The sequence below is a fragment of the Panicum hallii genome, chromosome 8 (assembly GCF_002211085.1).
Source record: "Panicum hallii strain FIL2 chromosome 8, PHallii_v3.1, whole genome shotgun sequence".
NCBI lineage: Eukaryota > Viridiplantae > Streptophyta > Magnoliopsida > Poales > Poaceae > Panicum > Panicum hallii.
In genome coordinates, this window is record NC_038049.1 from 37,273,412 (window position 1) to 37,300,222 (window position 26,811).

General features: G+C 41.2%; 1 protein-coding gene and 1 long non-coding RNA gene across 2 annotated transcripts; one reads left to right on the forward strand and one right to left on the reverse strand.

The window, feature by feature from the left end:
• Window positions 1-889: 889 nt before the first annotated feature.
• Window positions 890-2,939, forward strand: LOC112902960. Its single transcript, XR_003230698.1, has 2 exons — window positions 890-1,255; window positions 2,740-2,939. It is a non-coding gene; the product is annotated as an uncharacterized LOC112902960 (long non-coding RNA).
• An 11,142-nt stretch (window positions 2,940-14,081) lies between these two features.
• On the reverse strand, window positions 14,082-15,076 carry LOC112903026 (CASP-like protein 1U2). The gene is made up of 3 exons (XM_025972232.1): window positions 15,007-15,076; window positions 14,719-14,921; window positions 14,082-14,642 (listed from the first exon to the last, which is right to left on the reverse strand). Exons 2-3 carry the CDS (start codon window positions 14,907-14,909, stop codon window positions 14,276-14,278), a joined length of 558 nt encoding a protein of 185 aa, XP_025828017.1. The 5' UTR covers window positions 14,910-14,921; window positions 15,007-15,076; the 3' UTR covers window positions 14,082-14,275.
• Between the last annotated feature and the right edge of the window lie 11,735 nt (window positions 15,077-26,811).

The window sequence follows — 26,811 nt, forward strand, 5'->3', positions numbered from 1 at the left end:
TGACCTTAATCAATCAAGACATGATAAGATCATTCCCTTTTATGACAAGTTTCAGAGGCCGTGATAATTTACTTATGAAAATAAGCAGCTCGTCGCTAAGACCAATCAAAAATTGTCAATAACTATTCTAGTGTCATATTTTTCTAAATTATTTCTCGAATTTAGATTAATTTGCAAATGACTAAAAATTAGAAGTATGTAAGGGGAATCATTTTATCATAATAATCATGAAGGCACTTATTTTTATTCAATTTTCCATGTGTTCAAAGACACCCAAAAGTTTTCGTACAATTTAACGATCTATATCGCAAATTTCAAAACTAAAAGTGTCACTTCAGCAGTTATTTCAAACGAAAAATCAAATAAAATATTCAATCTTTCATCGAGTGGATTTCAACCATATTCCTTTCCCCTCGAGAATCGGCTGAAATTAGCCAAATGAAGGAGGCAGAAAACAACCTAGCAATAACTTCTTCCTTATCTCCTCTTATATTAGGCTATTTTCTAGCATGATTTAAGATGATTAGTAGTTAACTTTAATTTTTCATGTCAATTTGATATGACGTTGATTCCACGTGTTGGTTCAAGTAAAAAGGTTTCATCGTAATTTTTTGGCAATTATATACTTTTTAAAAATTTAAATATATTGTGATCTTTTATTGGAATTATTACTTCAACTTTAAACTACACTTGTGGCAAATAAATTCTTTAAAGTATAGGAAAATTTATTTATGAGCTGCTTATATCACATCAATAGAGAGCGCCTGGAAAGTTTTGCTGCCCAGACTTTTTCTTTGAACGAAATGGTTAGATTTTATCACATGTCGGTTATTCGTCAGGTCAATTGGAAAAAAATATCGACATCCCCGCTTCCGATCTCCCAGTCCGATCTCTACCTTCCCCCACGCCCCTAAACGGCCAAACCCACAACCCAGCCCTGACAGACCCCGACGCCACTCCGCCGCCCCACCGCGCCGCCCCGGACGCCGCGACTCCCACCACTCTACCACCCCATCGCGCCGCCCTGCCGCGGGGCCGCCGTCCGCGACGCGCGTGCCGCGACTGCCGCCGCCCCACTGGGTCGTCTCGCCATTGATCCGTCGGCCCGACGCGCGCTGCGGCGCCTCCATCCCGCCGCGCCGTCACGCCGCACCGACCACGAATCACCCGGTGAGTCCCCCACGCCGCCGCTGTAGCGACGTCCGCGACGCTCCGTCAACGCCTCCGACGCCCATCCGCTAACCACTCGGACAAGGTAACTGCTTCTTACTCCTGTAGGGTTGGGGTGTGGTTTGGCGTTGGAATTGGGATCCGAGGGTTTGGCGTTGGAATCTGAAGCAACGCATACCAGCAATTGTCCTTCAGACTTGGGCAAAACCAGAACAGAAGATATATAGTGACATGATTTAATTTCAGCTGCTGTCATACCATCTGATTAGTGCTGAACAGAGACAAATATCTGCCATTTGATTTGTGCTGAATAGAGACAAATATTGCCACATTAATCTATACAGTATTGTCACAATAGTATGTATAGATTTCTATTTGTGATAGATTATGTGCAATGTGGAGTCGGAACTATTTGGTACATCATGTCAAGTCACAAGGTTAAGTACGTTCAGATTATTTTTACAGAAGATGTCAGGAAATAGATAAACCATGAAACCATCATTAATATATAATCTATTATTGATATGCAAGAAAAGCCCAGAACATGTTTTATCTTTTAAATTTCTCAATAAACGAAGAGTGTAGTCTGATATCTTGTATGTGAAAGCATTTCGCTGAAGATACACCAACACTCTGTACCAGTCTACCTGTATATCACAGTAAGCACTGTTCCTACACAAAAGTTGAAAAGCATCTTCTTTCTTATTGCTACATAGAAATATATTGGAACTATATAAACTTATTGGAACTATATAGATTGAATTGGTAAACAAACCTTTTCCAACAGTTGGTATTGCTATGATCTCCTGAAACTCATTCCTGGGACTTTGATAATCCACTATTTTATCACTATAAAAGAAATATATAAAAAGTTTCACCTTTTGCTATAATCTGACTTTATGTGGTTAATTAGGCTATTAGCAATAATGTGCAATTACAGCTGCCATGTTTCAAAAATAGAATTTTCAAAGTACCTTTGCGGCGTAAATCCCAGCAGCTAAACTTTTCGTTCTAAGTTGAATGATAAGAAGTTGGGTGTATGTCTCACCTAGTTTCAACTGCATCTCCGAATTGCCCCTGTGGAGCCTGAATTCTGGCTTTGGTTCACAAGAGATCTCCTTGAATCCATCTGCCAGTCTGATCTAGAGTAGCATCAACAATTGTTTCAGCATCAGCTAACTGCTTCTGAGCACTTAGTATTCGAGCTAAAAGAAGCCAATGCAACTCCTCAGCTCTGATCCAGCCTCCAGTTATAGTTCGTGGAAACCAGTCATGACACAACGCAGCTACTTGCATTGTGCCTTGAAATACACTAGCATGGTCTAGAATAAACTCAAAGTAGTTGGTTTTGGGCATTCATCTAAATTAGTTCGGAGTCACTAGAGCAATGCTAAATTACTGCAAGCTCTGAAGTCTATACTTCTTTTTACTTTATATTATCTTCTTAGGACTTTATTTTCTCTAATTTAACCCAATGTATAGAGAGCAGTTTTCTTCAGTTCTTCATATATGCAAAAATGTATCATGCTTTCTGTGAGCTCATAATGGATTCCTTTCCCTTACCTGCAGGTGGCACAATGCCAATATTCTTACGAGGGGATCCAAAAGCAAATGTAATCAAGGAATAGACAGAAATAGTTATATATATTTCAGATTTTGGTGCTATTGAAATGTACAGCTATACGAGAAATATATTTCTATATGGATTGAGTTATTATGAATTATGAAGTGCTGTGAATCAGTCATATTTATTGATACAATTCAGTGTAGATAGAGCTATTTTTGCTCATTATTTGAATTTTGTTATTATGTGACATGGGATGTTTTGTTCTCCCAATCTTATTCTTTAATATAAGCAATTATTTTTGTAATGATTATATTTATTGAAATTTATTGGCAGTTACAACTATTATGTTACTATAGATTAAGATTGTGTTACTAGTAGCTAGTGTAATTCCGTTCTTACAGAAAAATTGTTACTAGCTTAATATGGTCCATGTTGCTACAGCCAAAAAAGTGTTACTAGGGCATATGATAAGTAACACATCTTCTCACTCACGGGAACACATTCACATGTGTTACGGAATGGTTGTAACATATTTACTTATATAGAAGAACACAATAAATGTGTTACTACAACTTGGTAGTAACACATTTTACTATAAATAAGAACACATATATTGTGCTACAATAGAACTTACAGCAGTAACACTGAAGATAAGAACACTTATCAATTGTGTTACTAATAGTCTCATTAACATTTTTCTTCGTCTATGGTAACACGTATTGGTGTTACTAAAGGTCTTTTGTGTAGTAGTGATATAGAAGGATCGATCAGTTTTACCTAACTCGACTCAACGGTACTTCGGTTCTGCCAAAATCGATCACTTCGGTTAATCTGCAAGAACAAAAGAAACAAAACAAAAATGGAGGGATCTAGATCACAGTTTCCATCTTTGATAGAAAAAAAAAGATATCTGATCAGGTGGGATCTACATCTACATGGATCCATCTAGACTAAGAAAAAGAATGTCGAACCTGCACGCTCCGCTCTGGATGACCGCCTTCGCCAAGCATGTTTCCGCAAGCCACCGCACCATCGAATTTCATAAACCCAGCAACAACAGCCGCCGCTCCGCTAAAGCCCTACTGTGAGCAACCTTCTTGATAATCCCCGCATGATGGACACAGGAACTGAAGGAATCGTCAGGCCTTGCCAAAAAGATCTAAATCTAGCGTGCAACTGGATTGTCTTCTCCTTCCTGTTTGTTGGCCTTGGACGGGATCTCTCACATTGGGGGCGGTTTGTAACAGGGCGTGTGCGTGGCCTATTGTTTCGCAACTGATGATAGGCCTTGATTGTTGGTCTTGGACGGGATCTCTCTCTGGTTGGGGGCAGTTTGTAACATGGCGTGTGGCCTTTTTTTGGCAACTAATGATAGACCCTCAATACATGTAAATTTGGTTTACATGGTATTATAGATGGTCAGCGGTGCCGTCGGGTTGTGCCGTGCCCGCCCACGGGCTGGACCTTCAGCCCAAGCACGGCACGACAGGCCTATTTCGTGTCGTGCTGGCCCGTTTTGACATGTGGATTTTGTGGTGCCCATGCAGGTGTCCGTGCCGGCCGCTGCCTGTGCGCTCACCCGCCGGCCGCCTCGCCTATCGACGCCGCCCGTCGGCTACCGTGCTGGCCGCCACTGTCCAGACCGCTACACCTTGCTGCCAACCCCCCCCCCCCACCTGCGCCTACCACCGATGCCCGCGAGCCATCGAAGGGGAGTCGAAGAAGATGATGGTAGGAGAAAAAAATGAGGGGCGCTAGGTAGCTAGGGTTTTGAGGGGCAGATTTTATATGGTAATGATGTTTGGTGAGCCGGTGGAATGGAAATAGTATGCGGGCCGTTAATGGGCTGACCTTAATTATTAGGTTGTGCCGTGCCGCCCGCCGTGCTGCACTGGTGGCCCAAGCACGGCACACCATACCTGGGCGTGCGGGCCCGGGCACGATGACCATCAGGTCGTACTGTTCTTGGGCTGGGCCACAAACTCGGCCCTCATGTCGGGCTGTCGGGCCTCGAGGCATAGGCGGACCCACAAAGAGCCGAGCGAGGGCATATCCTATCTCTCAATGCTTTCATTTGAATAAACTTAGAACCTTATTTTACTATGAGACCCAGTAGTTAGCACGAGTCGTCACTCGATATTTTGGTTGGGTCTGCCGACCTACCGTTAACCGTACCTATAATGACTAGATGGAGCAATGAAAAATATTCTACTATTGCCTACAACATACTTCTTGAACTTTAGTAGTACTATTATTTTATATTATTTTATGATATCTATTTGTAACACGTTTTATGTGTGTCAGTTATGTATTACAACATAGTACTATTTTTATAACTTTCACATTAATTTTGTGTTACTATAACTATGGTCTGTAATATATTTTTCCAAAACAAGTGCTTTGTGTTACAACCTTCATTTGTAACACATAGCTTTATGTTACTATCAAACTTCCCTGTAACACATCCATAAATATGTTATAAGAGTGTGTTACAATATCTATGTTTTGTAGTAGTATATCTATTCTTTTCTTGTTTTTACCGTTTCTGAGTTTCAGATTAAGACATAATGTGGACGGACTGTTTTTTTATTTGATTGCATTATCTCTTGTCAGTTACCTCGAAGATAATTAATCTTCCACCCTTTCTGAGTAGTCACATCAATCATCACATTTTAATTTGCTGACGACTAATTAATATCTCGATAAGGTAGGAACGTAACTACGGAAGATCAATGTGCCAGCACCGCAAATTAGCTAGACTGCCAAGCTGACGCCTCTTGTTTCACTTTTGTACTAAATAAGAATTTACATTAGTAGAAGTTTGTGAAAATAGTTAATCTAATTAAGAAAATTAAGTTTGAGTATATGATATAATGATATCCGAGCTAATTTAGTTTGCCCACGAACCATCTCCAAGTGCAAGGTCTGATACGTGATCCATGTGCGTATCGCTTTTCTCAATCTGTGCACAACTTCAAGGAGCCTGCAGTTATTGGGTTGCATGTAGAATGTACCTCGATGCTCTAGCCATGCTTCTTTAGACATTGCCAAGTGATAACTAAGCAAGCTCACATCTTTTGTCTTTACTTTTTTTGGCAGCGATAATATGATAAATTTACAAAAGATATCATTTCGGCACTTATCTTAAAATAGAACCCATACTGTGCACAACATTATTGGTGATGCCCATGCTAAAGTAGTACCAATTATTTGGCCTTTGATTCCTCTATATTACAGATAGCTTTATGATTTTTTTAGTGTGGCATATATGGATATTATAATATGTAATATTACAAATTGTCTTCTCTACACAGATGAAATTATCAATGGCTGAATTCTTATATCCCTACATGGCTACATACAAGGATGGATAATGAAGCAAAGAAGTTCAACAATACTACATGTTTATATTTACATTTTCTTTTCCAATAGTATGGATTGTTCACTGTTATGTACATTTGTTCTCTAGAATCATAGTGCTATGTATATATGCTACCACATGTTGTGAACTTGTATAGCATTTGAAACCTTCCTACAATCAATGTACCTTGCTATGATTATTGAAATTTATTGTTTGTGTGATTCTGCAATATGACATGTTTACTCTGAAAATTCGGTGTCAACATTATATGCAGAATGCAAGTGTAAAATAGATATTATTTAAAATTTTGAATGTGTTACGGTAGGTAAGACATGTTTTGCAAACAATATATTTCTTTGTTCTAAACTATGTGCTTTACCACAAAGTGAAAATGTTACTAGAACCAAGAAATTGTGTTACAAAAAGCAATCATTGTAACACTACATAAATATTCCAACAATAGATCAATAATTGTGTTACAGAGCAGTAACACTTTTTTAAATGTAAAAGAACATATATCTTGTGTTCCAATTGATTAGACTGTAGTACATTAAAAATAGGAACACTAACAGAATGTGTTGTTACGAGATCTAGTAACACTTCTATTGATCTATATCTATAGTAACACAACTTGGTGTTACTACATCAACGTTCTGTAGAGGACGCCGCCAATATCGCCGGAGTTGAGCTCGCGGATGGCTCGAGACACTGATAGCGGCGCATGGCCTCTCTGATCAATCCCCTCCTCGACTCTCGTTTTCAATGGTGCTGCGGCTGCGCTAGTGAGTAGTGACACCAGGTGCCGGCCGACAGAACAATGGGATCCCGGGTACTTCACGTTTGGAAGAGCAAGAAGAAAGACAACAGACGGAGATGCCTATGTTTCCAAAAAATCTGATGACGGGCAAACCCAAGCATGGCCACGGCTCACGAAAGCCGGGAGATCAAATCCAAGGAAAAGGCTACAAAATCCAATCGCTACTGTTGAGTATTGGGACTACATAAATTTTGTGTCTTCCAACGTAAATTCTTTACTTTTCAGCATATATACTCATACATGCATGCCCAAATTTTCTCCTCCATGCCATGCTTCCTTGGTGACATAGGCAAGATTTTGGGAGGCGACAGTACGTGCCCATGCCAGGCCTGCCAGCTGCTTGCCAGTGTGCCAACCAAAATACACATCATCTTAACAGATAAAAACAGAGATACGGTGCATTCGTAAACCATGGTCCTCAACCGGATTATACTAATAACATGCATGATAGTATGTAGGACGAGGTTACGTGCCCTGAAGACCACACGTTACGACCAATCTGAGGGCGAGATGCCACCAGACCCAAAGACCAATCCAAGTCGCTGCTGAAAGGCCTGCAATGGAACCCTGTGGCCGTCCCATGCTGGTTTGTCACCATTCCTTATTAGCAAATTGTGCTGGCAGCCTGGCAACGTCGCCATTAGATTGCTGAGTGATTGCAACCAAGTGCGCGACGACCTGTGTTCAACATCACCGGTCGCGAGTTGCTGACCTGAGTTGTACCAAGGCGTTCGACGCCGAGGCTCTGTCAGCTCGTTCAACAGGGCCTGCGTCAAGCAGAAGCGATAAGAAGCATCCTGGGCGTTCCGTCATATTTTTAGTTTTTTTTCTAAATGTCAGTTTTTTTCTAGAATTGCTACCAGGGATACTCTCTCAGTATCAGAAACAATGTGGCTCTACTTTTTTTCTGAGCCAAAGCATTTTAAATTTTTCTAAATGAACAGAACACGTTCTCTGCGTGAATTACTCTGGATTATGGATAAGTCGATGCTTTCTATACAGCCCAACCGCAACGAATGGGTGCCTAATATATGAGTTGAAACTTGGCAGTAGTAACCCTGCTAAAAATACAGAATATGACGTACCTAGCGTCAGCCTATAAATTGGAGACAAAACAACGAAATGTTCACCAATAGCACAGAGTAGTGCCCAGTTTGTGAACACAAATACTGTGAGATACTAATATTGCCAAAGAGAAAACCGAAATGGCAGCCACACTGAAGATCTTCGCGTTCTTGTTCCTTTACTGCCTTAGCATTGGAGGTTAGCCTTCCGAGCAACCTGCAGGATCCTTATCTTTACTAATCTGCAAAAAAATCTAAAAATCTTACAAATATCCCATCCTCTCCTTCTCACTGGCCTCTTTCATCTGTGTGTGCAGGAAATTCTCATGAGCCATGCAAGCTCTCGGACGTAGCCATCACACAGACTGTCAAGGCCTGATCGCGGTGACTGTGGAGAACAGGTGCGTCTGGACGCAGAGCAATGTGAAGCTGGGGTGCAAAGGGTTCAACTCCTCCGTGCGCCTCTACCCGGCTGGAATCCTCCAGCCCGACGGCAACGAGCTATGCGCCCTCGATGGAGGAAACTCCCTCGGCGACACTGTTAGGTTCTCCTACTGATCAACCGCACAGATCAGCTTCGCGCCCGTGTCGTCCACCATCGCCTGCTCGGCTGCTTCGAGTGTATGATCAGGTTGATACCTCTTTATCGACACCAAAAGCCCGTGTGTTTATTTGGCTGAATTGTAATTAGGGATGCAAGTTATATATATTTTGGATCTTTGGATCGACCTAAAATGTTGATAAAATAAATTAGAATGGTATTCTGCGTAAATAATTTTAGAGGAGAAACGAACTAGAGTGGTATGCCATCTTAATTAATTAGCTAACCTAAAAATACCATTGGATACCTATTGCATCCTTAATTGTAATGCTACCAATAAACAATTGAATGTTTTTCTTTTGGAAATTTTTATATTGAATGCAAACTTTTATCTCAACAATTACAAAGTGTCGCGTCACTTGCAAATCGGCGCAGGTATGGCAGATTCCAGTTGTACAATGATCCGTAAGAAATTTGCTTTGCATGTTTCATCCAGTATACGAGGAAATAGTTGGGGTTGATGTGATGCATCTGGAAAATAGGAAATTCTTCCCATTGTAACAGCCACCTTATTTATTAGGTTTGGGAAGTGCCATGCTGAGTGTGATGGAAGGACAAAGTGCGTTCAATTTTGAAAACCAAAGTCCATCAGTGTTATCTAAAGATTGCTCTTAACATTCTTTTAGTTAATTACCCATTTTATTAACTATTTTTCTTTTTTTGTTGACCGGCCACTCTCCGATCTTCCTGATATTGTCATGACATTTTTTCTTAAATGACCAACTGAATGGTATCGGTGCTCATAACCTAAGAGGGAGAGGGGGTGAATCAGGCAAATTAAAAACCTTAACCTATGGTTAAAACTAATTTGCACAAAACTTAATCTAGAACAAGCTATCTAGATGTGTAACTATAGTTCATCTAGTATGAAACCCTAAGAAAGTAAAGGCACACAAGTTGCAAGTATGAAATACGAAAACGTAAAGGAGGGGATAAGAGGAAGCAATGTCTTGACGTAAGGATTTATCATTAAGCACTAAGCCACTTCTAATCCATATTGTTAAAGCACTCACAAAGAATATTGCTTTCCAGTCTCCAAGTCTCTTCCAGGACTCCCCTAAACTTGCCACAAAGGCTCGGCCACTAAAGCTGACGCGAAGTCCCCCGATCACCTTCATGCCGCCTTCACTACGGAGCTTCACCTTGATGCCGCCTTCACCTTATTTGCTTGCTTGTATGTTTGAGCCTGATGCTTGCGTGACGCTAGAAGGAGCATGATCCAAGAGTTTTGAAGATTTAGAGTTTCAAGAATAAGAGTTGAAGACTCTGAGCAGCTATTCTCTGTAAGAAAGGCAAGTGTTTCCTTGATCATTCTTTTATCCTAATAATCACATTAAATACAATTATTTTTCTTTATTCATGCATGTTTCTTAATTTTGATGGATCCTAATTAAGGATATGCCTAGTCTTTATGATCATTCCTTGTTAACCTGGATTTTTACCTTTATGTTGGGTAGCTATTGCTTAGTTGCTATAACTGGTTCTAGTTTGGGATTAATATAAAATCATGATGAGAACAATGATGATGTTACACCTGTTTTATCCATGTTCATGCTCTTGGTGTTGTTAATCACAAGATCATATGTTTAATCGGAATATGGAGAACCATCTAGGAAAAACGTGCAACCACAATACTATATGGCTCTGGTCTTGGCTAATTAATTAAAAACACTAGCTTATGATAATCTTACCGAAAGGGCAAGAGGGGTGGCATCGTCGGGGTATAGCTCGGTCCTCTTGAGGCATATTGATATATGTGGTCCTTGGCTAAGGTATTACCTTATTAGACAGGGTTGTGACCGCTTTGATTTGAACCGTTAGCGGATTGTCATAAGTTAGGGAATCTTTGTAAAGGTCTCATAGTGAATCACTTGCCACTAACCTTGGAAGTATTTAAGTGGCTAGCTACCTCGGGCAAATCGGGAGACACGAGTTGTCAGTAAAGTGTACAACCTCTACAGAGTGAAAACTGATATATCAGCCGTGCTCACAGTTAAGAGCGGCTTGGACCATCACATGATAATTGAACTTGAAGATGAATTAAATCGTGGACCATGATTATGGTTATGGTTATGCAGTATCTCTTCTATCTCTTTTAATGTGGATTTTGGTATGAACTTATACCTTAGTAATCAGGTGCTAATAAAACTTGACCAACTAAAATTGCTTATCGCAGTAAGCCAGTCAGCCTTTTCTTGATTTTGGTCTTCATGTCATATAATTCTCAATACTTGCTGAGTACCAACCATAAATGTACTCGCGTTTGTTATAATTGCTGCTCAGATGAGAAAGAGATGTGAAGTCTTTTGAAGATGATGCTAAGTTCTAGGCCTGTGCAACCTCCAGTCGATTGCCTATGAAGTTTGGAGCCTTCATTTACAGGATAAGCTGTATAACTCTGATAATCTTTATAGTCTTTTAGTTCTCTTTTCGTGATACTGTTACTGATTATTCACTGATGAAATCACTGTATATATGGAACTTGATCCTATCATACATATAGTTATGCATTCGGTTTTATCTTTAAAAGATGGGTGTGACAGTTTTTTTATCTGAAACTGGCTCTAATTTGTATGCCTTCAAAATGAAACCCTGGTCCATTTGTCTTTTAAGTGCTACTTGAAAAGACACATTTGCCCCTGTAAACCAATTTTCTGATGAGGTAGGTGACATCATGATAGTTAACAATGCATTATTCACACATGGCCCATCCAAACAGCTCCAACTGGAGCTAGCTAATACCGATTTCCAATTTTGAGATTGAATATCTACATTTGCCCCGGTAAATTTTAGGGTTTTAGGAAAAGATTGAGCAGCGTCCCGCCGTTAACCAATACCTAAGATACTGAGAAGTTGTGTACGGTTGGTTTTACCCCTATCGCGTATCTGCCAGGATGCATGACCCGGTCGGAATGATTACTCTTGAAGAAGGTGATTGATACTTCTAACCACTTGAGCATGGTGTGAGGCTTGGGTTGGACAGCATTGACTCCCCGCTCAGTGGACTTGTATATATATTGTCTCTAGGACCAGTACGTTGTTGATCCACCATATATCACAATAATGTTCCTATCAACATCCTGATACTGCTTCACCATCGCTGTAAGCCTTCGAATTGAGGGTTCATTAACTTGTTCTTGTTGGACTAGATCATCTTTGCTAAAACATTCTGTGTCACATGGAATTCCTTGGCGGCATGCTGCTCCAAGATGTGACTATAAATGGGACACCACGGGCCACCTCCCCACCTACTCCACCCTTGTCTTGCCATGGAGCTTATCTATTTGTGGTGATGACCTCTGACTTAGTATTCATGCATCTATCTTCGTGTTTTTTCACTTTTCTCTCATCGGTCTTTGGTTTATCCTGGTGCGAGCTAGAAGGATAGAACTTAACCTTGTTCTCCATGCCTTTGCGGGCATCCTCCACGCGGGTGCACCTCTTGGCAATGCAGAACATGTACAAAGTGGTTTTGGGTTGGTAATTGCCAGCTCTTCCATCCATCAAGAATCTATCTTTGAGGTCGTTTTTGAAAGCAATTATAATTGTGGTAAAATTGGGTGCTCATGATGTCAATCACGGACTGTCCGGTCAGATCAGATCTGTCTGAGGTGGATCATGTGGTTTTGCTAGAGTTATTGGTGATGAGATCACCAGGAAAACCCAAGCATGGCCACGGCTCACGAAAGCCGGGAGATCAAATCCAAGGAAAAGGCTACAAAATCCAAGCGCTACTGTCGAGCATTGGGACTACATAAATTTTGTGTCTTCCAACATAAATTCTTTACTTTTCAGCATATATACTCATACATGCATGCCCAAATTTTCTCCTCCATGCCATGCTTCCTTGGTGACATAGGCAAGATTTTGGGAGGCGACAGTACGTGCCCATGCCAGGCCTGCCAGCTGCTTGCCAGTGTGCCAACCAAAATACACATCATCTTAACAGATAAAAACAGAGATACGGTGCATTCGTAAACCATGGTCCTCAACCGGATTATACTAATAACATGCATGATAGTATGTAGGACGAGGTTACGTGCCCTGAAGACCACACGTTACGACCAATCTGAGGGCGAGATGCCACCAGACCCAAAGACCAATCCAAGTCGCTGCTGAAAGGCCTGCAATGGAACCCTGTGGCCGTCCCATGCTGGTTTGTCACCATTCCTTATTAGCAAATTGTGCTGGCAGCCTGGCAACGTCGCCATTAGATTGCTGAGTGATTGCAACCAAGTGCGCGACGACCTGTGTTCAACATCACCGGTCGCGAGTTGCTGACCTGAGTTGTACCAAGGCGTTCGACGCCGAGGCTCTGTCAGCTCGTTCAACAGGGCCTGCGTCAAGCAGAAGCGATAAGAAGCATCCTGGGCGTTCCGTCATATTTTTAGTTTTTTTTCTAAATGTCAGTTTTTTTCTAGAATTGCTACCAGGGATACTCTCTCAGTATCAGAAACAATGTGGCTCTACTTTTTTTCTGAGCCAAAGCATTTTAAATTTTTCTAAATGAACAGAACACGTTCTCTGCGTGAATTACTCTGGATTATGGATAAGTCGATGCTTTCTATACAGCCCAACCGCAACGAATGGGTGCCTAATATATGAGTTGAAACTTGGCAGTAGTAACCCTGCTAAAAATACAGAATATGACGTACCTAGCGTCAGCCTATAAATTGGAGACAAAACAACGAAATGTTCACCAATAGCACAGAGTAGTGCCCAGTTTGTGAACACAAATACTGTGAGATACTAATATTGCCAAAGAGAAAACCGAAATGGCAGCCACACTGAAGATCTTCGCGTTCTTGTTCCTTTACTGCCTTAGCATTGGAGGTTAGCCTTCCGAGCAACCTGCAGGATCCTTATCTTTAACTAATCTGCAGTCTATACTGTCGCGAATGAATCACGATCAATACTAGGATGCATCTAGACTAAAAACTATTCGTGCAGTCTATACTGGTTCGCACCCCTTGGGCCTAGAGTAACACCCTACACTTTGTGTGCATGGTTTGATTGTATTGATATTAGTATGAGAACATACCGTGACAATTTGTGCAAGCAAATAGGTCAAGATGTAACCTAAAAACAGTCCTTTGCTGCTATAGTCAGGTATGGACTCTCTTTTTTCGGGTAGAGATATTAATTACTTAGATCTGGCTAAGGTGTCTTCCACACTAAGTATTAGGAATCCATTGTACATCCATGGTAGGGCAAAACTGAACGTTCCATTGGTACGTGTCCGACTACGACAAGATTTATGTACCGCATATCTTGGTACTCATCACCACCTTTTCTATAAGATTTCATCAAAGATGTGTTGGATTAACAGGGAAATTAATTATTGCCGATGTTAACAACTAAATTTTGCCATGCAAATGCTCGGGCCACCCCACTTTTGGTGAATTTTTGTTTCCTCAGTGACGTCATTGTGGCATGTCCTTCTCTATCTTGTTAAGAGTTTCTTTGCCATCATAAATAAGAGTTTACCCTGATAGGTCACACATACACACAAAAACTTTGTTTGGAGCTTTGCATTGGCTTACTTTGGTGCCACATATACATGTTGCTCGAGGACCACTAATTCGGTGTCCTATATCATCGATGCCACAAGTGGGAGAGGAACAACTGGATGTACTAATGGAGACATGCAACGACCCCTTGGAAAATGTCATCCACCACTACATACCCACAAGTATCAGCAGTAGTCGTCTGACGAGACGGGCCACACGGAGAACGGCAGCTGGACATCCTTGAAGAACGCGGCGGAAACGGCGGAGATGCCGGCGGCGAGCGATAAGATCTTCGACCTGTTCACCTGCTCGCAGAACCGGCCGGCGGCGCTGGTGCAGGCGCTGATCTGCGGACCGTAGGCGACGACCGCCGAGAATGCCGCGCCCGTGGCAAGGTTGAGCAGCGCCGGGACAGCGACGTCGACGAAGACCAGGAGGACCCGCGCAGCCTTGGGCGCCTCCTCCTCGTCGTCATCGCCGCCCTTGCCGACCTGCAGGTAGATCCCGGCTGCCTCCAGGATCGTCGCCGCGATGTTGAAACATACCAGGTAACTGCACGAACGTTTGTCGTCAGGAGTCTACCTCGGCGACACTAGACCTGGTAACGGCGGCTGCCAATAATGCTTACACGAAGGGTGGGTAGTGTTTGAAGGTGACCGTGACCCTGGCGCCGCGGGACTCGTAGATGGTGCACTCGCTGGCCGTGGCCATGACCACCGCCGAGGTGAGCGCCAGCGCCATCGTCGACAGGCGGAGCAGGAGGGTCACCGCCTTGGAACCGTTTGGCGCCTCGTCCGTGGCGTGGCAGCCGGATCCCATGGCTTGCTCGCTCTGTTCCAAGACAGGTATAAGGACAACGCGAAGAAGAATGGATCAGAACAGCCAAAAGAAAAGAAACTGAGAGAATGCCATGTACCTTGTACGCGGAGCGGTTGGCTGCAGTTGAGAAAAGTTGCTAACTTGGGGCACCTATTTATAAACCGAAGCTAATGAACAAAGCTAGTGAACGCGCCACATGTTGACACGTCCATGTCATCATTGACGAGCTTCCTAACTGAATAAATGAAGAAAGTTAGGAGTAAGTCCCTATGCTGAATTTTCCTGGCCAATGCAAGTGCGCTGACGAGGCAACCTGAGGGCGAGGTGGCAGCTGGTTTGTCACGGTTTCCTTAGGAAAGTGCTAGCAGCCTGCCGGCGTCGCCATTAGAGTGCGGAGTCCTTGTAACGAAGCGACCACTTGTGTTCAACTTGGTCCCTCATGTTGCTGATCGCCTGACCGGAATTATACCGAGTCGCTGCACGCCGAGGCCAACTGTACTGTTATCTGAGTCAAGCAGAAGCGACAAGAAGATATTTGGCCACTTCTCTTCTTGCCCAGTTCTTTTCATGTTTTCTTAGTTCTGGTTTTCTCCAATCGTACCAGAAATTCTGTCTAAGTACCTGGTTACACAAAAAGCTGGGTACCCAATCTTCCTGTTCAGGTTTTTTTCACCCGAACTACCCGCGTTAGACCTAGCCATATACGCATTTGGAATTTATAATATTGTGGTATCTTTTACTTCTAGTTCAACAACGAAATGTCACAATTTACATTATTAATCGGTAAATGAAAAAAGTTTGCAAATGTTTTGTAAATTTTGGTACAGATGCGGATGGACGAGATGTACCTGTTGACAGGCGGATCAAGAACTTTTCCTAAGCCTGAGCAATCCTCATCACTACGGCAAGTATTTATCTAGAAATACCATGCTTACCCTAAAAAAAATATGATCACCTTCATGTTTCGGCGACGAGCCTGGGTAGCCGTCCCGGGTTGCGAGGCAAAATTTCATTAAAGGACTCAACTTAACTAATTAGATAGAAACAGATAAATTTTTCTAAGGATTTCACATGGAGAATAAGGAATCTCCCGTATTTTCATGTTCCTTATGCGAGCAAGATATTAAAATCGTTTCATGTTGACGACGAAAGGTTATCGTATTGCAATCAGCAAAAATTCTGTGGTGGCCATGGTCTCTAACCTTTGGAACCACACACGCTTCTGACCGTGATGGTTTGTTCGATCGTGTCGCTGACGAAGGTCATCGCGCGACTATGTTTCGCCGCTTAATTGTCTTCGCGAGGTAGATGCACGCCTAGAAAAGTTGCCGGCTCACACCCTTTTACATTTTTACCCCAAGGTTTGTCCAGTTTTCTAGTCAGGCCCTGCAGCCCCTCGCGCTGATGCCAGCAAACCGGTGGTGCTGAGGGCAGCCTGCTGCGTGCGCGCGCTGGTGGACATGACGCCTGTTGTTACAGTTGCCGTCACAGGCCAGCCAGAGAGGTTGTTACAACGCCCATGATTCTCTCTGTCAATCATACATACTCCCTCCGTGCCCCGTAACATAAGAAGTGTAATTCTAATTTTTTTAGAAAAATTAGCGGTGGCATGAAAAGACTCCTATATCCTTATTTGTTGGCCATATGCAGTTAGTTTTAGTATACAAATTAAATGTAAGATAGGTAGTTAAGATCCAATTTCTAGAATTGCATTCTTTGTGAGTTTTTTTTCAAACGTAGGATTGTAATTTTTATGGGACGGAGAGAGTACATCAGTTACTGATTTAATAAAAAATTTCGGAGGGGACCAGTAAGATGAAGACGATTTGCTAGGTCCAACTAGGAAAAGTAGAATGGTTCACCTACCTTCTAGCAGCTCCAAAATTCAATCCTTCCTGCATGCTGATGTTTACATGTTCTTTCACCGAATCTCTTGCAATATTGGGAGAAAGAACGTGTTTGGTTGATGTCACTGTGTTTTTTAGAATTTTTTTTGTAATGTTATGTACGTTGACTTACAGGTCCTCTAAAAGTGCTTTGAATAAATGTTTGGCTTGGCGGCTCTGATTGTTCCACCCTTGATGGTTGTAGATTTCTTCCATTACATAATAATAGATCCGGGGCTGAAAACACGAAAAACAATAATTCAACACTCAATTAAGAATAAGTTAATATTTACTAAAATACCTATAATAATGGATGGTTAGATCTTCTTTACACTATATACTAGTAAATGATAGCATTGTGCGTTGTAAAAAACCCTCCCCAGGTACATGTTGTCATGATGCGCCATGATGATCGGGGTGACCGGCTGACCGCCACAGCTGCCATCGATCACAAGCATTTCCTGCCCACACAGATAAAAGTGGCCACGGAAAGGGGGAGAGGTCTGAGAGGAGGAGGCATACTGTCAGGATTTTTAACTTTTGTTACAGATTAAGGACAAGGATCTTGCAGGTGGCTAGGACGGCAAACCTCCACTGCAAACGCAGTACAGCAGCAAGAAGGTGGAGATCTTCAGTGTGGCCGCCATTTCTGTTTTCTTCATAGCTCTATGGTACCTCGCAGTACTTGTGTTCACAAACTGGGCATAACATCTCTGTACTTGTGCACGGTTCATCGTTTTATCTTGAATTTAAAGAACTTTAGTTGACTCTAGGTCTTCTCTGTGTGCTTGTCCACAGTTCGTCGATTTGTGTTTATCTGCTACAGTTCGTCGATTTGTGTTTATCTGCTACTTAAAGACTTACGTGAGGTACGTTATATTCTGCATTTTTAGCAGGGTTACAACAACTGCCAAATATCATCTCATATAGGAAAAAGTCCATTTTACTCTCTTCAACAATTCACTTTGTCCGCTTAACCCCCTAAGCAAAATTTAGGCTCAATTTACTCCCTCAACAATTCCAATTAGTCCAATCTACCCTCCAATGATATTTCTCTTTTTTATTTCACCGTGTACGAATTGAATTTTAAGTTAAAATTTTATGTGTGGATAGAGAAAATGATTTCATATGTTAAAAAATATATTTAAAAATTTTTCATGGTTATTTTCATAATTTGGAAATATTTAACACAAAATTTATCATAAAAATACAATTCTGCATGAAAAATATTTATAAAAAATCATAATGTGTTTTTCTAGCATAGGGCATCATATTATAAGTTACATTGTAAAATTTAAAGTTCAAATTCCACTTGTAAATGGAGAAATAAAAAAGAGAAATCTTATTAGGGGGTAGATTGGACCAATTGAAATAGTTTGGGTAGTAGCTTGAGCCTAAATTTTATTTAGTGGATTAAGTGGACAAAGTGAATTATTGAGGAGAGTAAAATGGACTTTTTCCTCTCATATATTAGGCACCCATTTGTTGCTGTTGGGCTGTACAGGATGCATCTGTTTATCTTTAATTTAGACAGGAATGCACGTATAAAATTTATTCTGTATTTTTAGCAATAGGCTGATTTGTGAATAAAAAGTTCCATTTTTTAGATAGAGTGCGATTTGGAACACCCCGCCCCTTTTATATTCATTACTAGAAAAAAGGTCGACCAGTACCGGTTGGTAATGCCTTTAGATACCGGTTTCCCAACGGTCCCTCTTTAGTACCGGATGTGCGTGCGGTGGCTGGGATTCGAACTCGCGATCTCCTACCTCGCACGAACCTCCTTTACCATCTCACCTGTGTACACAGGGTGTGTTCGTTTCCTCCCCTCTAAAGTTTAGACCCGTCACATCAAACAGAATCTTGCTATTTAGAAGTGTTAAATAAAATCTGTTTATAAAACTTTTTGCACAGATGGGTGCTAATTCGCGAGATAAATTTAATGAGCCTAATTAATCCATAATTTGCCACAGTGATGCTACAGTAATCATCCGCTAATTATGGATTAATATACCTCATTAGATTCGTCTCGCGAATTAGCCCTGGGGTTCTGCAATTAGTTTTTTAATTAGACTTTATTTAATACTTCTAAATGATAAGATTCTCTTTGATATGACAACTCTAAACTTTAGACCCTAGGAAACGAACACACCCACAGTACTTGTGATTGAGAGGGAGAAGTAACCTGTGGAGGATCTTTTAAAGTAACGCGCACACAAATCTTGCATTTGCAACAATAATGAGTACTACCTAGTGAAAAAATTAAACACAGATGTCAGGTGTTGTTAAACTTATTGACCGCCTATTGTACCAAACCTTACTGTGTAAAAAACTAGCAAGGTACCCCGCGCAAATAGCGTGGTAGCTAGCTTTTTTCTACTAACATTTCTGCTTCCTTTTACTTAAAATAAATATTCAAATAATTTTGTTCCGTTGTTTATGATAATAGTTTTGTCTATAATTATCATTTGTCACCTCTTCCACTATTTAAATCTTTATTGTCATTGAAAGTATATGTGCTATAAGTATGGGTTAAGGTCACGACCCAAGCATGTGACCATCATTACACCACGGTGACATGCACTATAGCTATCTATAATTAGTTTGTACACTGCGCACTGGTAAGTACGAATTGTGTGCTTTGCTTTCCATCAGCATATGCATTATGATAAAAGTTGCAAGAGGCCCTGGATGTAGGTTTTCGCTCGGCCAATGGAAGTTTGGTTGAGCGCAGTGCTGCAATTGCATTCTGGTACCATGTTGTTACTATACCTGACCGAATTTGGTGCACTCACTACATCACAACTACAAGTTAATGTCAAGCCAACGATCAGTAAATTACTGTGGCAAAGAGTTAGTTGATAACTCAAGTTTTGCCGAATTAATATATTTTGGTGAAAATGTATAAAAATCAAAGGCTATGGTGGTAGTAACTTCTTGCTCGAGGCGTGAGCCATCACAGTGGCAGGTGAGCTTGGGAGTTTGGTCCTTCCACCAAATTGGCTACAAAATCTAAGTTCAACTATTTGACGGGGTTTGCTTTTGCAATCGAATACATGTACTTGTTCTCTTACCTGATTCTTCTCTCTCTGCAACTTCCAATTGGTGCAGTGGACGCTGCCCACCATACAAATACAGATCTTAGTTTGCTTCTCGCGGTTCCATTTTTCAGCTATTCCCCAATTTTTCTTTGACTCATAGCTTTGTTCTGACGGAGCACATGATAAGTTGCTATGTTTTCCCTTACGAGAGCTATTTTAAGGCAACAAATAGTTATACATTTTAACATGCCAATCGTAATACTACACATGTTTTCTCCTTTTTGGTGCACCGGCAAGATGACGTGACCAAATTATTAGACTCCTTTGGTGTGATGCCCGATAGATTCATCCACATGATTAAAAAAATGTTATAGATGGACGGTCAGAAGTTTTTGGTTAATGTGGGAACATGGAAATCCAGATTGAGCAAGACACACCTATAGAATTAGAAAATGAAAGCATATTTTTTTAGTGTATTTGATATAGACTTTTGAATCAGTCCAGACAGTTCGATTTTCATAAATCCAACGGTCTATATTTTTCTCTTTTTTTGATTAATTTGGTAATTCCTAAACCCTTTCAGCGAATGTGGTGACTTCTTTTATACTTTATTTAAAATACATATACAAATTAACTTCTAAATATATTAATTTTAATTCCAGATTTAGCTATTTATTAACTATATTTGACATGAAATGTTTGTGACCTTGTAGTCCCTTCTTAACTCAATTTTTTATTTTTATTATTTTTATTAGACCTGTACTATTTATTTAGCAATTTTCCTTCATAATTTTGTTCTTAATCACTATACAGATCAACTACTAATTCTTTTATATTTTAATATTTGCATTTATCTACTTATTAGTCATATTTGATTTGGATTGTTTGGCCAATTGATAATTTTTTTATATTTTTAATCTCAAATTTAGCAATTTTGCTAATAGTAAATTGTTTTCAAGTGCTAATACCAATTTTCTTTTTTCACATATTTTTCTTATTTTTATAATCCCAAATTTAGCTATTTACTAATTATAATTGATATGAACTCTTTGGTTTAAATCCTAATTTTCTTATTCTTTGATTTTGATTTTATCTATTTAATAATTGTATTCACCATGGACTCTTTGGTCATATCCTCACTTTCTTTAATTTTTAAATCCAAAATTATCTATTTATTAATTGTATTAGATATAGACTCTTGATTTAGTTTACACCATTAGATCTTCATAAAATCTGATATGTGGATTAGAATGCCAAATCATGTAAGGCTCATGAATTGGATGCAAATTTTTGAAATTTCTCAATCGAACATTGCTTACACATACGCACACTCATCCAAATTTGTTATTTGCCCATATGTGCAGCTGTTCCATATATTTGTTTTATGACTGCATTTCTTCAAACCATCCAGAACCATCATTTTGCCTATATACTAATCAGAACATGTTTCAATAGCTGTTAACGACATGTGATGATATTTTTACTATTATTTTTCTTGAAATATTGATTATTCCTTATTTTTGGATGTCACATGCTTAGAATTTTAAAATTTAGCATTTCTTATTGTGCATCCACGCATGTCTCTTTTCATTTTCTTTTCTTTTATGCTTTTGACTTGCCAAATTTGCCAATAATTTATTTCTGAAACAAATGAGAAATTCTATGGTGTTATTTATGGGACACTTCTATAATTCGTCCTGTGAGCGCAATTTTCCCAAAAGTTTTATCTGGAAATTAAACTAGTAATAGTAGCAGTTCAACAAAAAAAACTCCATTCGATCGACTGATAGTCTATTCTATACTATGAATCCATGAAGGATTTCCATGACGAAGTCCAGGAAGTTAGGCTTGTATAGTAGTTTTTTATATTTATTGGGCGAAAGTTACTTGTGATGTGGCTTGGGTTAGGTACAACATGCTGAACGTGCTTTGTGCATCTGTCTCTCTCTATATATAAATTCATTCTACACGCACTTGTAGTTACTTTCACATATGTATCTCATGACATAGGACGTATTTGACACAACGAAGAGTATGTACGTGAAGTACGTGATGATACTAGAATATCTATAATGGTACATACGTTGGGTATGTGACCATATATACAGTATGTGGATATACTAATTTTTATATAGTAGTACTAAGATATAATTATAATATATTTTAAAAATAGGGATGTTTTTGAAATTTTTTATATATATCCTTTTAAAGTACCTTAGAATTAGTATACAAACATACTCAAAGTGATAAATGAGTACGTACACGTACGCACGATGGTATACTGATGGTAAGAGTAGCTACACGCGAGTGTAGATAAAGCTCATATATATATATATATATCATCCAAATGATGTATGTGAACGCTCCCATTCCTTAATTAGTCTTTTATGTCCTTAGGCTAGCTAAAAGCTATACGCACTACACATGCAAATGAAGTCAGGCAGAAGACACGACATGCCAACGAGAAGTCCTCATGGAACTAGCAGCCTCTATCTTGCGGAGTGGAAGTTGGACATGGACTCGATCTATCGAGCTCGCACGCGGAATCTTACAGTTACCAAGAATGAAATCGGGCAAAAGACATAACATGGCAACGACAAATTAACTGTCAGAGTTGGAAAGAAAGCTATAATGCGTTACACTACATCACGATAGGCCTATAAAAACGTTCTTGCAGATGCCTTTAATTCTGAGAAACGCCTTTCTATTTTTTTTGTATGTAGGCATTTACTATAAAATGCCAACAAATCAACATCCTTTAAAGACAAATTATCTAGAATGCTGCACATGATCTCTATTAAGAAGTGTTCACTAAAATGACTCCATATTTTACTTTTGGAGCCATTTTTGTAAAATGTCTTGTATTACTTTTTCCTTCACTAAAAACCATTGCGTTTTTAAAGTGCCTTGGAAACGCTTTTGAGGCATTTTTGGACCTTACAGAGGTGTTGTAAGATACCTTGTAATCCTTGTATTAGCATTTCTCGTGTAGCGTTCGGATAGGAAGCATGTGGAAACACACTTCCCATGTTAGTGTAACCAATGTCGAGTTAGCCCCTAATGTGTTTTCTAGCACTATGATGTTCCACGTAAATTGCTGATCATCTTTTGCTTAATATTTGAATTTGTTCCCCCAAGGATCAACTTTTCTGTAAGATCTAGCACACAACATATCTGCCTAATATGGCCGAGCAACTCTCTTTTGGATCATGCGGCAACTCTGACGACAAGGGGCAGTGCAAGGCACGCCCGGTGAAGCTGTTCCTGGTGTTGAGGAAAGGTGCTGATGAAAAGGGGGTCGTCAGGCTCAAGGGCGGACCCAGGGCGCGGCGACCTTGGGCACCGGCCCGGGCTCCACGGTTTTCAGACACTGGCTGAGATGGCTGTAGTTTTATGTGATCGTTGATCTGTTCCGATAAAGCTGGCCGCGCCGGATACGCTGAACACCGGTCCAATCCTGTTGCGTGCATGTCTGACAAATCCGCCGGCTACCCTGATGCATGGCTGCCTGCTGGGTTAAAGCTGCCGGTGAGCAGCATGTCTACGTGCAGGGCAAGACAATCGATCAATCTGTCTAACACAAAAGCTCTAAATTCAAATGATAAGCACGAGCTAACCAAGTAAAGGGCAGGCACCACTGCATGTCTGTAGCCTGCTACATCTTGACTTCAACAATCGGTCACTTGATTTATTGGTGTTCTAAAATCTCATGAGAAGAACTAAATAGTTTGATACATTGAGCTGATAAGCTGCTATTCTTCAATAGGTTTCAGAACATTAATACTTGAAAAATATGGCTACCTCGTACGCGTAAGGTTGCATTGCATGATGTCTTCTTTGGAGATATATTATTGATTTTTTTTTTTGTGGCGAATTGTTAATGTTCAATGTAATTTTGTGTCACACTGAGGCAATTTCTGCAATTTCTCCCTTTTCTTAATCGATACATATTGTCATGTGTAATAAATGACGATTTTAGCTCCAAAATTATCGGGAGGCTGTCAATTTTACTCATATTAGTGGTTGATATGTTTATGTGCACCTGTTTTGGCCTAGGCTCCAGAAAGTTTCAAGGTCCGCCACTGGTCAGGCTGTAGTCTTAATCGATACATATTCTCTTGAGAGTTTTGTTCAATTGTTTCTATGCAAATCATAATCGAATCGAGTGACGAGGTAGTCCACACACAATGCAGATGTCATTTCAGAGTGGCACAGGCATATGAGTGTTGGTATCTACATTATAGATGAGAGCAGCTTATTGGAACATGGTGGCACAGGCACACCCATCTATTGCCTGTGTTCACTTGCACACCTCATTACTCTTACCGTGTCACATAGTACTAAGGTTCATTTTATCCAAAATTTTTCTTTCGCCACACCACCACTGTAAATCTGTAATCGCTTTCAGTGCGTGTCATCTATTGATGGGTGTGCATTTGCCACTATAGCGATCGAGTAATTTCTCATCACTGAAACTAGAAGATAGTGACACCATCAATATTGAAGTTAGGTTAGATAAGGCAAATGATGCACTTGCACCCACGCCGCAAGTCAAGTTTCAGGCACAGGACCTTATAAAGGTCACATTGCCCTGCTTCATGTCTGTAGAACCGTGAATCCCCGAATCAACAATAGACGACGCGAGATAGTGGGGCTGGGCCAAGCTTGCACGAGCTGCAATTTCTGGGAGTATGTGGCATGCACTGGGAATAGGACGCATGTGGAACTGCATCACTTCAGGGTAGTCATGGAGTGGTTACTGAAGAAGCGATTGCAGTATGAATTCTGATCGCAGATGGCTATACGTTGCAAGTAGATGAAGTATGTTCTGCTAGTATTGTCTCACTGGGACATTAATTATGATTTTGGTGATTTCTTAATGGAAACAGGTGGGTTTGTCCCCTACATGAGGGGTTATATATGTTACAATATGTCTTTATTTGATCTCATCAATCAACAGTCATGGTTGAGGCCATGAAGGCCATGGTTAAGTCTATTGTAACAGCTATTGTTAAGACTATGTAACATCCATGGTTAAGGGCATGAATGAGCGTTATTGCTGATATTAGAGAGAGAATTCAGGGACTGCACTAATGTTAGCCATAACATCTATCTTGTAATCCCCTATATATATATGTAACCTTGCTTGAGATCAATAACAAATGACCAATTCACTATTCTCTTTTTTTTCTCTGTTCATACAATTCCTATTTCACAACAATATAAAGCATACAAAGAAGTACAACACAAAATCAAGAGACAAATAACGAAATGTAGAAAATAAAAGAAGTTACAAGCTGGTCTCCAGCCATTAGACATTATTGGGGCTGTTGATGAACTGGATGCTCGTAATAAGACTACCAGTGCAAATTCTTTTTTGAACAACTAACGACAGCTATGGGTTGATGGCTGTAGTCCTCTGAAGATTAAGTCGTTGCGTGCCATCTAGATACACTAGCTCATAATGATCACCATGTCCATAAAGACACTCACTACAGCCAATACATGCGGGTTCGTGCAATAAGAAAGCGCTCGTAGAGCACCGTTAAATGATGCTGACAATATTTGAGAATAAATAAGTACTCTTACGCTTCATAGAACAATGTCGCTCCACACACGTCACAGCTTCTGATTGTAACTCTCTTGTATTGCATTGTGTGCCTAATGTTTGGAAAAATCTTCACCTTAAGTCAGGATCCACTACTTTGTGGCCATCTGCTGGCAGAGCTGGTTCATGCTTGTCGCGCTCTGAGATAGACGAAGGTGTTTCGTATGCCACGGGAGGACATGTTAGTGCACTGGGCCACCTCTACCTACTCTCCTACCTCAGGTCTCTATCGGCCCATGAACATGCAAAACTCTCTAAGAACAAGAACAGGGAACGGTTCTAGTCCCAGGTCAAAGTGCTACATCATGCTCGATCGGCACCAACAGATTGACAGTGAGGGGTGTTAATTTGATCTCGTCCCCGGATCGGTCCAACGACCGATCCGGAGACCGTTACGCGCCTTGATCGGGGGCGCACAGCCAACCAAATGGCGTGTGGGCCCCCGATCAGGGCGCGTAACGGTCTCCGGATCGGTATCAGTAAGCCTAACTAAGTGAAGTTAGGCTCGGGTAAGAAAGAAATAGCAATTAGAAGGAGGGGATTTCAAATCAACCTGAGAGAAATTGCACGGCAAGAAAGCAAGGAGCGATTCAAACCCTTCGGGGTGAAAGAACCCACGCACCCCGAGCCAACCTGTGCAAAACCTAACCCTAACCCTAACCCTAACCGGCCAAGACAGGAGGAGACTTACCTCGCCACCGGAAGCCCCTGCTCCACGGGAAAGCGCCGCCGCTTGCTCAACAGCTCCGGGTTCCATCCCGAGCCGCGCAATCCCGAGCTCGTCAAGCTCGCGGATCCTCACCGCGCCAACGGGCGCGGCCAAGAAAGCCACCTCGAGCCCACTCGACGGCGGTGCGCTCACGTCCAGGCGAGCGCACTCGCCGGCGAGGAGGCCCGCGGCAGCGCCACGCCTCCGGTCGCCGTCACGCGGAGGAAAAAGAAGAGGCCGGGGGAGGAGTGAGCGAATGACTCTAGGGTTTGAGGGGAACCAGCGACCGGGGGGGGGGGGGGGGTTTGTTCCGGTGCAACGGCCGGACGGCCGTCCAATGTGATCCGACGGCCACAGCGCATTTCAGAGGAGCTGGGCTCCATTTGGCCCATGCGGGACGCCGCTTTCCCGGCCCAGGCCCAGGTTGCGGCCTGGTGCGCGGGTTGGCGCCCCGCGCGCGCGGTTGCCGCGTTGGGCCGGGCCGGTTTGGGCCGTTCTGGGCCGTATTGAGCCAGAAAAACAGTAACTCTTTTAGTATTTTCTCAGAAACACTTTTCGACATTTCATGAATGGTTTAATCTCTGTTTTAATTTTTACCAACGTGATAATTTCTATGGAGAGATACTAAGTAAGAATGTTTCTGAAAGTTAGCACAATT